Consider the following 15,067-nt stretch of genomic DNA (forward strand, 5'->3'; position numbering starts at 1 on the left):
CATTATTGCACCTCAAACATCACAAAAAGACAGTGATAATGGCTCATGCAATAGTACAATCCATTTGAGACAGGTACTTTTTTTTTAAAATACCAGATGTTCAAGGGCAAAACCTGTCCAAAATGACTAAAAATTCATCAGACAAATACAGTGTTTACAACAACTGAGGCACATTATAGTGTGAAAACACCCCTGGTAATATAAAAAACCAAAACAATGTGTCTTGTAGGTCCAAAAGTCAGTATCTGTTTGAAGAAGGAGCACAATCTAAGGAGTAAAAAAGAGAGATGACAAGAAACACAAAGAGCAAGAAAAATCTTGTTTCATTAGGATGAAAAACTATTTGCTTGCAACAGGACTCCTTGTCCCCCCCTTGCTTCTCCCCTGCTCCCAAAGTGTGTAATCCTGTACATCCATCCCCCATTACCAGAGGTTTAAGCCCCAAACTGCCAGGAAATGCACTATTTTCTGGCCAGGTGTACAGGTTCATGCATGACAGCAGGAAAACATGATCAAGTTTTACATAGGAAAAGCAAATAATCCACTGTATTTATAAATCAGATCAAGAGGAAAAGCTACTGCTAGGTCTAAAAGGGCTACTTGGAATATTCCACATCTCCTTGCAGAAACAGCAAAATGTATTTATTAGTGTGCAAGCCTTTGCAACAGTCAATCATGTTTGGGTAAGAGAAAAAAAAAAAGCCACCATTACAGTTAAAGTTATTAGTATGGCAACATAAAAAAAAAATTAGGTGCAAGATTTACCAGTACAGATGAGATCACTACTTTACACAGTCTATCTTCCTGCCTCCAGCAACAACCAGTACTTCATTTCCAAAGCAATATCTTTGATAGGGTGAACTTGAGGTTGCAAAAATACAGGGCATTTTATTTTATTTTTTAATATTGCAATCTTAAAAAGTGTTAGAAAGTCACTAAATCACAATTACAAGCAGTATTTCCATGGCATGCTAAAATCTGCACTACAATTGTGACTAGTCCAACTGAACTCCTCAAACTGATTCAGACTTCACAGCTTACTTGTATTTATTTCATCTTGGCTCAAGGAAACAAGTGAAGTGCAAGAAGCTGATGAGGATGGCAGAATTGCTGACACTCAGCATTACAATCACAATCAGGCTCCTTGTCTATCACTTTGGTCCAGATTGTACAAAGAATTCAGGTTTGTCCTTTCCAACTCAATATATTGTTGAACATGGCTTGATGAAAAGTCAGTTTATTGCAAATGACTCCAGATGATAAGGTACCTTTTAATAAATAATTTTAGCTAGGAGTCTGTTGTGCCTTACACAGTGCACTGACTGCCCTCCAGTTGTAGCCAGTCTCAGCCAGTCTTGCACATCCCTTGCTGTACCAGAGGTGAATGGTTGGAAGCTGCTCTCCAGTACCTGTGTCTCTAGTATCTTCCTCTTTGCAGCTGGCAGCACAGAAAACCTCCAGCACAAGCAGCAGGGTTTTTTTTTTTTTTACACCTATTTTCACATAGGTTTCTCTCTGGTGTAAAAAGCAATGCTTCTGACACACACAAAAAAAGTCTCTCTTTTTCTAGAAAACACACTAATCCTGTAACAGGGACAGGCACCATAAATACAGAGGAAAAAAATATAGCTAACTACATTTATAAATATGATACTGGGTATGTTTGCCAGTGTGACAGCTTGGCACAGCTCCTCCTGAGAGCCAGAATCAGCAGAGGGGAACTGCCCACTAACAGCAAACCCTTGGGCTGCAGAAGATTCCATACTCAGGTCCTACTGATCCATGGCACCAGCTCCTCCACCCTAAGGGGACACAGCCAGAGGTTGCTGTTGAGCCCTAGCAAGGATGTAGAGCAATTAACATGTGCCTTATCTGAAAAAAAAAAAAAAAAAAAAAAAAAAGCAGCAGAATTTTCTATATGCTAGAGCAGGGAATTTGGACATGCTTATGTTTTCCAGCATCATTCACTTCAGCTCTAAACATAGTTGTGTGGGAAGGCCAGAAGTTGCTCAATTCACATCATCTGCCCAAAGTTTTTCCTGCTTTTGAGTCACTGTCTTGCCATTTTTGTCTTGATTTAAATTAAATAAAATTCCTTTTCACCTTTTGAAAACATTTCCTACACGTAAATTTTTCTCCAAGCTGGGAACAATTATTTCCTTATTGTTTTCAGACAACTTCTGTGAAGTACAAACAGTAAACCAAATACACAGGTGGGAATGTGCATCAGCCTGAAGTCTCAAAGCTTCTTATCTTGAATTTCTCCCAACTGCATTTCCAGTTGGAAGAACCACCAACAAAACAGCCAACTTGACCTCGTGGATTCTTGGTGTTTATTAACTAAAATTTTACATTGTTTTTTTTCACTGCAATGCTGTTTGTTACCTTCCAGCAGGTGCACCAATCTACCCCCAGTCCTGACCTTCACCAGACCAGACCTCAGGCACCAGAGCTGTACCTTTACATTACCATGACAACCCCAGGTGCCCCCAGATAGTGTCAGGCTTCATCATCTCCACCATGCTTCTTACAAAGATTTCCCAAAGATATGGTCCTTGCACAGCCCCTCTGAAAAAGTCAGTCTTTTGTCCCCAGCTTGGGGATTCCAGAGACAGACATCCCTGACTGAGCCGAGCTCAGCATCCCCAGCCCCCTGCACAGAGATGATGGGAAGGAACACTGCTGGCTGCTACACGTAGTTTCCATCAGAAACTTTCTGTTTTACCCAAGTCAGCCTCTTTCCCTGCTCTTGCCATCTTATAGCATGTCCTGGCACTTCAGGGAAGGCATCAAACCCACCACTCCATCTCTGTCTTTGGAAAGAGGGTACAGAAGGGACAATACCTGCAAGCAGCTTTAGGGGCACGAGACTGGACAGCAGATTTCCAGTCCCAGAAAGCAGAGCTGACAAAATTCCCTTCCTGGAGCACTTCTGATCCCTGCTGAAGCCACCAACCTTTGCTTCAAGTTGTTACTCTGCAACTTGTCAAGTCCCACTAACTCCTCCAGCAAGGCTCCAAGCATTGCCATGCAGGGCAGCAGCACAGCATCTCACACCATGCCCACACCAGCCTGAAGCAGGGCGTTTAAAAAACCCAACAAACCACCTCCTCTTCTTGCTGGACGTTGTTTTCAAGTCAAACTATGAGACTCCTCTGGAGGGTGGGGAGAGGAGAGGAGAGTGATGGCTAAAGTAGACTGCTGTTTCCCAAAAGCTGTGGCTCCCAGCCAAAGTCAGGCAAGCATGGAGCAGATGGAGTCCTGGCAAGGCCTCTACTGTCCCTGCATTAGCAGCATCTGCTCATTACCCAGAACCCTCGCCTGCTTTATCTAATGCTCCAGGAAAAGCATTTTGATTTGATTCATTTCAGTTCGGTAACGTGCAACACAATTAGTGGTAAAATCAAACTGGAGGACTGCCAGTGCTGACAATAGGAAACAAGGCAGAAGAAATATGAGGCCAGTGGGTTGGAATTCAAAAATCACAACTGTGGATTGAGTTGCCAAGTCCCGTTGCCCCAGGTGTACATACAGTGCCCCCACTGAGCACTGGCACAGGCAGAGGGAACTTCATTTGCTCCCCATACATTTTTTCTCTCATTTACCTCTCCTTGCAGCTTGGATCTCAGAAGCTGATGCTCTTGGAAGCATTCACCAGAAGTCACAATTCCATTTTTCTTCCGCGCCATCGCGGAGTTCCAACTCACTTTGGAGGCGGGCATCCCAGGCAGACAAATCTTTCCTCCTTGCTATATTTCATATGCCCTGGGAAGTGTTTGCTACTACCCAACCAGCAAAACAGAGCTGCAAGGCAGGCAGGGCGTGAGCAGAATCTGCCTGTTAGCTCTTCCCTGTGATCGGATGCCAAGGACATCGCTGCGTGAGCTCTGTTGAACTGGGAGAAACTGATGTTATCCGAACGAGTCTGCTAGCCAGGGATTCAACAGAGAAGTCTAGACTCTTTGCCTGACAGCACCACCTCCAACACTAGCAGATGGTTTCTCTGTGTTAGTCAAACTTACAAACAAAGAGGGAAAAAAAGGGAGCTGGAAAAGTACAACAAAGAACAATCAAACGCATTCTCTTTCGAAGTCGGACGCTCCCTCCCCGAGTTTAAAATCATTCTCTCCACCAAACTGCAAATACATCCTTGCAGATTCCAGTTAGCAAACATTTCTAAAATCAAGGCTTTATTATTCCCTGTTCACATAGAAACTAATCTATTCTGACCAGGCTTCTTGAATCAGAGTAACTGCCATGTCACAGAGCCCATTAAAATTTCTATCCAAAAGAATAAAAGATGCTGAGCTTTATGCAAACTGGTTTAGTCACAGCACACACACACACACAAGGAATATGACAGAAAAAAAAACCCTAGACAAATTATTAGATTAGTCAGTGGGAGACAAGAAAAACAAACAAAAGCCCCTCTGCTAGTCCTTGTTTGGCACACTGGACAAAGAGCCAACGCTTAGTCCTGTCACTGTATTCTAATTTCCTATGACTCTGGTAAATAATATTAATGAGTATTCCATAATACCAGACTTACTGCTTTCAGAAAACGTTGCCTATCAACAATTTTTAACCACAAAAAGCCATTCTAGCATGATCTATGTTAGAAAAACAGCTGAAGATGTTCCCCATCTGAAAAAAAGCTTTTTTTGTTCCCCCCCACATATAAAGCTTTTAATTTCCTTCCAAAATAAAATAAATGGATTAGAGATTTTGTTTGGATTATCTATCTTTTGTTTTGTTTTCTTATGCAGAAATGGCAGGATCAAAGATAGTATGTGTACAAAGCTCCCTAACTTTAAAAATATCCTTTATTCATCCCCGAGGAGAGGTTTTTAAGTGTCAGATCATAGGTTTTAAAGAAAGATGATAGGAGCTGAGTTCTGCCTTAGCAACTCAGCCGAGGATCCCCATTGGCTAGCAACTTCCAAACCTGACTTTATAAATTGCTGTTCCCACATGCAGCAGATGTGTGGTTGGTCTCTGGCTCCTGTTGCCCATTATATAAAGATCTATGTATAAATAAAACAATGCATATAACCAGGATTTTATTAGAGTTTCATTAAATATTGGGCCACAGTTATTTCTCTATATCAAAGGGCTTAAAAACCCACCACTGCAAACCAAGAGTTCAGTTAAGAAAATCTGCATCCATACACTATGCCAACAGCAAGAGTGAATGCAGATTAATCAGACATGCAAGTTCAACAGCATTCCCATAACAAAGCTTCACAGCACCCTGAGGGAGTTTTGGACAGAGGAGAAGGCTGGTGGAAGAATATTTAATATTTTTATAGCAAAACAGGTTATTTGCTTAAGACAGTTTGGCTGGACTAAAGCCTGGCACTCAGGCTCTGGGTAGCAGTTCCAGTAGGAATTAAACATCAGTTTTAATGGGTGCCATGTTCCAATGTCTCCTAATGCATTTAGGGTTATTGGCCAACTTTCTCACATAAAAGCAAGAGAGTGTGTGTGTGTATACACAGGATTACAGACACACAAAAAGCTGAGCACAGCTGCTTCATTTTTGTAAAGCGCCCCCCCCTTTTTTTTTCTTTTTAAATAGGGAGGAGAGTTGTGGTTACTTACCATCCTCATAAGCTGCTACAGCCAGAGAGCTGTTTATCCTCACAAAGGAGACATGTGGCTGAGGTCCAGCATCACCAGGACCATGCACTGGTTCCAGGATGGGGGCTGTGTAGTCCCAGGTGCGAGTGTCCCACAACCTCACTTCTCCTGATGTGTATCTGGAAAAGAAGGCTATTATTCATCCCAAAACATCTGAAAAGAGGGAGCTGCAGGAAAAAAAAAGAGGAGGAAATAAAAACTGTCTTCAAACCCAATGCCATTTACAGCTCCTAGACTGATTCTCCTCCTGCTTACACACTCTGTGTACAAATCATCAGCTTTGCTCATTTGATTCCTATTTATTGAGTGGAGCATCAAGTCAAGACAATAGGGAAAGAAAGGCAAGGAGGTAAACTGGAGCTGTAAGAACACCACAGCTGGGCTACCACAGCTTATACAGAAAGTCCCTTCCAGCCCAAACCATTCTGTGATTCTGTAAATGTTCAGGGCCAGGCTGGATGGGGCTTGGAGCAGCCTGGTCTAGTGGAAGAACTCCCTGCCCATGGCACAACCAACCCAAGCCATTCTAGGACTCTATTTTAGTTTTGTGACTACAATGCAAAGATAGCCAGGCTGGAGGGAAAAAAGGTGATCAGTATTATTGAGTCTAAATTACATCATGGCAAAAATTCAATCTGGTTCTTTTTGGTCTTGAAAAATTTGTGACTGTGGTTGTGCCAAGGAAAGGCTGTTGAATCAGAGGATTACAGACATACACACAAGCACTCACAGGCATACACCCACCCTACCTACTGCTCTTCATAGAAAGAACTTCTTAATGCTTCATCAACTGATCAGATTTGTCTACCTCTCTAAAGACTAATTAATTTATTAATACCATTAAGTGTTGTCTTTAGAATTAAGGCAGTTTTGCCTTCTTCACAGAAGGCTCTCTCACTGCAACATCAGAAAAAACATAGTTTACCATCAAACCATAGCTTGCCTCTGAGAAAATAAATAAAAAAACAGAACTAGAGTTTCTAGATAAAACTGAATATATCTGAATGAGCAAATTAGACAATAGCAAGCAACACAGAAACTGTTCTCTGACACACAGCATATTACTAGAGAAAAAACAACCCACAATGGGCAAAGCAGAAGGTCCCTCTATGACTGGAAAAACAACACAGTTCAATAGCTGTTTGAAACAGTTCAATAAAATGTAAGATAACTTTTGACAGAATTGTGACATTGTCAAACAGTCTCAAATGTCTGTCTTTGCCATACCTAAGATCTGGATTCTGTTAGAAAATGAAGGGTTCCTCCTGCTCTGTCAGCTTTGCTGCTGTAACCTGATTTTGGGGGGAAAAATGTTTCCAACAAATGATTCTGATAAGTATCAAAAGTCTACCAGTTAGAAGTCTGGCTGCCCTACGTACATGAGGAAAATAGGAAAAGAGCAATTTACAAATGAGGTGAAGGAAGGTGCTTAATAAAGGTTTAGAAAATGCTGGACTTCAACTCAGATTACCCAAGTCTCTGGGGAGTACCATGCAATGGGCTACAGGTACTCTGAAGCAGATTATTTCCACCATCTCTGAGCAAAAATGCTCCACTTTATACAACTAATTAAAGTGCCTGAGGGGGTGGTGAAATCTGTCAAGCAGAAAGAGATGCACATTAATTCTCTGCACTGAATCAGGAAGAGGAGAACTGTGTCCTTGTCACCAGGCTTCCTCTTCAGTGCTTTACATGGTAAGAGAGAAGAAAATGAGAGAACAGGGTGGGACAGTGCTTCTCCCTTTTCCTCCTCCTGAAAATGAGGCCCAAATCCCCCTGTGAATCTTGATTTCATTTCCAATTCATGGCAGCACTGTTTAAAAAGAATAAAAGAAGCTTCCTCAAAGCAAAGCTAAACATCTCATGTCCATTCTGGACAAGCAGTCCAGATTAGTCCACACCAAACACCTTCAGTTTACAATACAGGAAAGTGCTAATTTCAGGTACATTCTAAAACTCAGAGATAAAACACAACAGGACAGCTAAACACACAGATCTGTTGCAGTCACATCCAACAAGACATACACACAATATTTTTGAGGCATTTTAATTTTGAGCTGCTTTTTGACCCTTTATGTCTAGGTTGGTTAGGGTCATGTTTTCAAGCTTCTCATAACTGCAAGGAGGAGGAGATTATCCTCAGGGGGGAAGCCAAAATTCTCTTGTCACTCACTCTGTGCCACTGCAAAGTGAGTTTCCAGGGACACAGCAAATGCTGGTAGAATTGGCAGAACTAAGAGACAGAATATTCATCCCCAGGTAAAGAAGGAAGGTCAGCACCTCCTCTTACTGCAGATAAATGTTTGCTCTCACAGTCAGCTCCGGGAATGCAAAAAGAAAAAGTAATAGATGGAGAAAGCAAAGGCAGGGATAGAGTGGAGACACAGGGCTGAGTCTCTGAGCACACTGCTTGTTTTTTCTCCATAGCACGCAACAGAAGTGATCCAGGGCTCAAAACGCCTAACAACCCTACAAAATAATCCAGGAAGTAAAGAGCCAACATAATCCACAATAAGTGGATAATAAGTTTTATCTGAGAATTCAGCCAAGCCAAAATTTAGTTTGAACAATTCTTTGCTCTTGAAAAAAAAAAAAAAAAAAAAAAAAAAAAAAAAAAAGAAAAAAAGAGGTGGAACCACCTCTACAGCGAAGCTTAAACTGGAACAGAGCCATCAAATGTTTCTGATCATCATTTTGATATTAATTTGACTCAAATTCCAATGTGTTTGTGTCTGTTAAACACAGGAACTATCTCTGCTTGGTAAACTCTGCATGAGACCACCATGCAGGCTTTGTTTCCTTACCCCTTATTCTGAGGTGATGGAGAGATGAAGACTTTTCACTTCCATACCATGAAGTTGTTCTCCTAGAAAGGACCTGCTGGACACAAGAGCTCCTTACAGGTACCTCAGGTAATGCTGGTGGCTTCAGACAGACACTGTGGAACAATCCTGATGTGGATCCTGGCCACAGAACTCATTCCAGTTCTATCCTGGGACAGTAAGTGCTGGGAAAACCCTGCAAGCACCCATCAAACCCCACTTCATTTGTGCCTGGCAAATGCACAAACCTGTGGTGTCCAGGAACCCCAGCAGTGCCCTGGGAGGTGGGAAAGGTGCTTTCCATTCATCAGGAAGAAGAGGGAGGAGGGCAGTAAAGAATGGTCCAAACAGTGGTCTCCATCCCTCCCATATCCTTCCTACCCCCATTTCTCACTCAGCACCAGCACTCCCATCCTTCCCAGAGCATCACACCAGCACCTCAGCCCCATGTGGCAAACCCAGAGGATTTGGAGAGATGTTACAAGACCAGGCTGGAAACCTAAGTAGAGGTCTGGGTTTGGGCAGGGAAGCAGCAGAGGGAAATGGGAGATATAAACCATCTCCTCAGCTGTCACCACACTCCACTGGCCATCACCACTGTGTGCCCACTTCCAGCATACACTGGGGCTGTACCAGAACTGAACTGGAAGACTTTCAAACAGAGATGAAGCCAAATCAGAACTACAACATTTAATGGTTCAACTCCACGCTTTTAATGCTGTTGTAAAGAGCAACACACTTTCAATTTGTAACCACAACAAAAGGCTTTTAAACTATTAAAAGCATTGCCTTGCTGTAAAAAAAATAAAAAGGCTGCTTTATTGCAGATAATTGGCAAATCTGCCATATCAACATAGATGGCTGAAGAGTAGAACACACTGCACTGTGCAGAACCTATTTCTAGATAATTTCAGTATTTCTATTCATTTCCTACCACCACAGCCTTTATACTTCCCCAGTTCCTGAATGAAAGAGCCCAGAACAGGCACACTCCTCCAAATTCATTCAGTTACTGATTTTGGTATCAAGATAGCTCTGAAAAACCCACACAGCTTTCTGCTGGAGTGGGAAAAAAACAAACAAACAACAAACCCTTTCTATTTAATGTAACAACAAATACATTTACAGCATTCAACTGCTGCTTCCCCCCCCCAGTGGGTGAACTGAGATAATTATTGCAGAGACAGGTCCAGACTCTAACATCTGATATAAGCCACTTGCATAAAGAAAACCCCAAATCAAAATCTAAACCAAACCCAAACCCTAAAAAATCTGAGTATTCAAGCCCACAGAAAAAAATCAACACCACATCTCATTTACTTCACCTAAAAAGGCTGCTTAAAGTCTTGTTTTCCCAAGCACAACAGGGAGCAACAAGAAAAAGACTGCTGCCCAAGATTCCCCCTCTCCTGATACCCTCTTTCCTGATGCCTTCCAAGATGTTTCATCCCAGCTTTCAGCTCTGGATCCATGGGCTTCTAGGCAAGAGCTGTATTTTCCTAACTACACTTCTTCTCTTTGACAAGCAGGTTGTGTAATTCTGTCTTCAGATATGTCTGAAGCATGGATATGTCTGTAAAAATTAGTCTGCAAATTCATCTAAAGCTTTACAGATATGCATGAAAAATTTGCTGAAGTGAAGCAATGCACATGGTGTAGAGAAAGTGGAAAAATTAAATTAATACAGGATCTACAAACAAACTGTAGGAAAATTACATACTATAATAAAAATACCTGCTGAATAATCAAAGGCATTTCAACAACTTTTTCCTGGCAGCAATGTCCTAATGGGATGACCAGTTTCCTTGGGCCCTCCTCAAATGAGTGAGAGCAGCAGACTGAAGGAGAAGGAGCTGAGGGTTAAAAGCTGCTGCTGTCCCAGGATGGCTGGGAAGCAGGTGGTGAAGTGCAGAGCACATGTGGGAGGAAGCAGAGCTGGAGGCTGGGCACTGCTCTAATGAAGTGGTGCTGAAGAGGCAGACCATTTCATAAGGAGAAAAACATCAGGAAACTGGTCAAAACACAGAATCTCATCTGAAAAAAGCTCAACTGTGTTGGATAGCAACAGCCAGAACAAATTTGGGGAAAAGAAGGAGGGGGAAGCTGATCTCTCTCCAGAGCCCCAGATGTCTTTATCGTTGCCTAATGACAATTATACTCAACCAATTAAGACACTGCTATCACAGTTGCATTGTTAGTAAGCCTTTGGCCCTGAGTGTTGATGGCTGTCTAATTAGTGTTTGTGCAAAGTACAACTGCAACTAATATATAAACTGACAAATACACAAAAGAAAAACTGTTAACAGGAACATTTTCAAAACAGTCGAGACTCTCCTCATTCAGTCCATGGCAGCAGCAAAGACAAACTGCTTTCCTTCATGGCTTGCTTACTGCTGGCACTGCAGAATTTCACTTCAAACAAGCAGGTCAACTACACCATCACTGGGTTTCTGGTGAAACAGGATGCTGGTGTCAGTCCATTTTGTCAGCTGCCTCGAGCACACCACTCCAGGGCAAGTCTGACTACACTGAGTTGGTCTGAACACCAAAGACTTCTGATAAGATGCTTCAGAAATCAGTTTCCATTCCCCCCTATTTTCTTCAAAGAATTTCTAGCAAGAAAACAAAAAGGAAGGGGAAAGAAAAACCTTTGTTTCACAGTCAGGTTTGATTTCCAGAAGGCAAAGTCTGTTCAGTTTCCAGATACCTGTGGTGATCAACAAAACAAAAAACCCCAACAACTTTGTTTCAGGCAGCCAGTCACCATCTGTTAATACTCAAAAGATCTTATTATGAAGTCCTTACAGTGTCAATGCATTTTATTGAAGTCAGTAGGAATTTTGCTCAAGTAACAATCTCTAGCTATAGCTCTGTTTAAACAGATGCCTCTTGGTAAGCAAGTAAAATAATGAGTATTTTGCATTGTCTTGCTGCCACAAGCATCTCAGATCTTTCATCCTTTTTCCACCAAAAGCAACTAACCAGCTCTTCATGTGATTAATTAAGGCACCTTGTCAGTGACCCCCTCAGTAAGCTTAAGAATAACATCAAATTAAACATTCAAACCCAAATCCAAACATCTTTGTGAGTTGGGTCAAACTGCTTCTAAAGCTTCATCATCTCTATAAGGCTCAAGTCAGCCAGTGGTAATTCACAGTGTTCCATTTCAAAAGACATCTTCAACAAAACCACCACAAGCTGGAAGATACCTCACTAAGGACAAAAAACTGAAATTATGGATTCATTTACCTTCCTTATACTCTTCTATGAAGCAAGGGATAATGCTGGACCTGCTTAGATACATTTACCAGTGTCAGATGCCTCCCAGAGTGACACCTGCCTTCACGTTTAAAGAGCCACTAGTTTTGCCACTGCTCCTGCTGCTGACAGGTAGCTGGGCTTAGGAAACCCTTCAGGGAAGGATTTTGGAAAAACAGTCTAGCAGCAGCTAGAGAGTGCAAACAATGGAGTAAAGAGAGCTACTTGGTATGGCACAAAGGATATCGATAGAACACAGTGACAAAAAATGGAGCTTAAATGGAACAGCGGAAAATGTCTGTGGGGCAGAAAGATACACCATAAAATACAAGGAAAAAGAACACAGACAGATGGGGATAAGCCAAAACCAGCATTTGAAACAGAAGAACATGAAGTAGAAAAGTAAGGTCCCTGATTCCATCCAAACATTATTTTGGGTTACTGGCTAGGAAAAAAGTGAGCAACCTGTACCAAAACTGATGTGGATAGGTTTTAAAGATTTAAGAAGCAGGAAATATATTGTGAGCATTCTTATGACCAGTTCCCAAAATCTGAGAGCTTTCTATTTCATCAACCCACGTCTGTCAGCAGAACCACACTCACAGAAACTGAGCTGTAGAAAGCCTGAATCTTCTGACTCAAAACCTTATTTAATAAACTGAAGCTCTAGAAAGTGGGTTAAGCTGCTGGAGATAGTGTGCAGTTCTTCTGCAGCTTATTGTTATCTGTAACAAAATTAACATTTTGCCATCCTAAGTACTTCTGTGTGCCTTTCTTATTAATTTTAAGTGCATGCAAATGTCATACCAAGGGAACAGAAACCAGCCAAAGGGTTATATAGTAGGCAAAACATTTTAATGAGCACTTAGAAAAGCAGAAGTTAGAGAAAGCCAAACTGTCACTTGTAATTTCTTTATGGCCAAAAATCCCCCATCATTTAGATCAAGGTTCCAGTGGCTTGCATCAGCCCAGGTCCATTAATCAAACCAGCCTCTCTGACCACAGAAATGTATTATTACTGTGGGTACTGCCTACGGCTACTGCCACAGCAGGAGAAAAAAAGTTACCTTTTCTCAAGAGAATTCAAGAGGAACCATTATGCAATTTGGGAAGGATCTGGCCCATCAGCCCAATTACTTCACAAATTCTTAATGCAACAAAAAAAACAATGGCTCCAGTTGCAGACATGGGTGAGAAAACACCATTTGTAGATGTTGTAAACTGATCTATTGACATGTTGGAAGGAACACAAACTGCAACACACTGCAACAAGCAGAGAGCACAAGTGTCACCTTTGGGCAGCAACAGCCCAGAGGCTGGTAGGTTGGGAAAAGAGTAAAAATTAAATGTTCTACATGTTTACAAGAAAAAGGATGGGTTTGCCTGGCCTTAGTAGAAAACCAGGCTTTACAAGCTGAGAAGTAACTACAGTGACTTCAGAATACTGAGCATCACTACACACACACCACTTTCCTCTGTATCCACCAAACCTAAAGTAACCCAATAGCTTCATGGTGGGGCAGGCTGGAAAAGCAGCTTCCACAAGGAGCTGGTATCAAGCTTCTCCTACTGGTTCACCTGGAAGGCTCTTTTTTCACAAGATGAAAGAGAAGCCAACCTATTTGTCACTTAACACAACCTTACCTACCTCTCATAGTTTGTCATCTGACCCATCCGAACTCATGATGTCATCCTCTTTCCAACCCTCCTAAAGGTGACTCACTTGAAAAAGAAAAGCAGCTCTGACACTTATTACTTCTTAACAATGATGAGAATGAGTGAAGAGAAGACAAAAGGTTTGGGGAAGGTTGAAAGAAAAAAGCAAATATTTTTACATTCTGTCTCACTGCTTTGTTTTACATCCCAGGCACCGGGAGGGAGAAACCTATCAGAGCTGTGCCATTATAAAAGTGAAATTTAAGCAATTAAACAAGACAGGGGTTTATTCAGGCTGTTTAAGACTTTGGTTTGTTAACTTTTATTCATTTTCATTACTAATTAATATTTTGGTTTCCTCAGGTCTGCACAGTGAATTAAGATGCAAGAGCTAATAATAAATACCTTGAGAATAGCCCACAAGCCCTATAGCAAAAACCAAACCAAATTAGATGAGAGTTGACATGAAGTTTTAAAAAGTGCAGAAAAGTGTTTTCAAGCCTTTCGGGCTAGTTTCACACATCATTATAAAGCTAAAAAGAGTGGCAAGCCCATTTTTGAAAAAAAAAAAAAAAAAAAAAAAGGCATTTGCAGGTCACCTTTGAGCAAGAGGAAAGCAGTGTGGGAGGTGATCTCAGAGAACAAAGAAAGCTACCATGTAATAGCAGCTACATTTATGCATTTATGTTCTTCATAATGACTTAAACTAAAAGGTCCAAACTGTTGGGAGGTGCTGCAGTCTTTCAGCTCTAACTCCCATAAGATTCCTTCAGAAAGAAGACAACTGCATGAAAGTTATTTCAGTGCATTCAGTTTCTCAGTATGAGGGAATCAAGATGTATTGCTACCTCTAAAGCAGATGATCCCCATAACAAGACAGGATATTTAGAGAGCTCTTTTTTCCTTCTCATTGCTTCTATCAAGCACCACTTGGAGAAATATTGCATGTGCCAGGTGTGCTCCACCCTGAAAGGGGAGGAAGTGTTCATGTGCAGATTTATGGAGGTACTCAAAGCAGATGAATCTCACCAGCCCTTTCTCAAGAAAATAAAATCTCTAGGAAAGAAGGCATTACTTACTGGGGGAAGGAGGAAAATGTCTGGAATTCAAATGTAAAGAGGAGAACCAAAGGTTGGTTCTTGCCCCAGTCTGTAAGAGGTGCAGGGACTCCACACAGCAGCTGGTAGATCAGTCTCCATGGCACAAATTTCATTTATGCAAGCTCTTTACTTACAGTCTACCACTCCTCCTTCAGCCAAAGAAAGCTAAAGAAAGAAAGAGCAGACACCTTTGTATTTCTGGGTGTTTGTAATCCGACTCTGGATGTCTTCTGTTTATTTTCATTTGGGAAACTTTCAGAGCTACAAACAGCAGCAATAAAGTCACTGTTCCCTTTCCACCAGCATGAAAAACTTAACAAAATGCACAACAAAGCATCACCTTATCACAGCAGACTTAGTATGCATGATGCAAGGTGAGATGATCACCACCAACACAAGGCAAGTTCACTACACAGCTTCAGGAACATGTGAAGTATTTCACACGGAGCCAGTCAGGCAGTAAAACAGGCTCACAACACGTTACAAACAGGTTACACCACAGTGTAATGACAGTGCAGCTCATACATGGACCAGATGCCTGCCTGGAGGCATCCTGGATGTCCAGGAGGACCCAACCTCTGACTACAAATG

The 15,067-nt window shown here is 41.7% G+C and overlaps 1 protein-coding gene across 2 annotated transcripts in view; it reads right to left on the reverse strand.

The window, feature by feature from the left end:
- The window catches only part of FBXW8 (F-box and WD repeat domain containing 8), a 52,294-nt gene that overhangs the window by 22,131 nt on the left and 15,096 nt on the right, over nt 1-15,067 (reverse strand). For both annotated transcript variants that reach the window (XM_071763750.1, XM_071763749.1), the window contains exon 5: nt 5,602-5,759. In XM_071763750.1, coding sequence (XP_071619851.1) covers nt 5,602-5,759 — 158 coding nt within the window. The remainder of the gene's footprint in view (nt 1-5,601; nt 5,760-15,067) is intronic.

This window comes from Heliangelus exortis, chromosome 19 (assembly GCF_036169615.1).
Source record: "Heliangelus exortis chromosome 19, bHelExo1.hap1, whole genome shotgun sequence".
Classification (NCBI taxonomy): Eukaryota; Metazoa; Chordata; class Aves; order Apodiformes; family Trochilidae; genus Heliangelus; species Heliangelus exortis.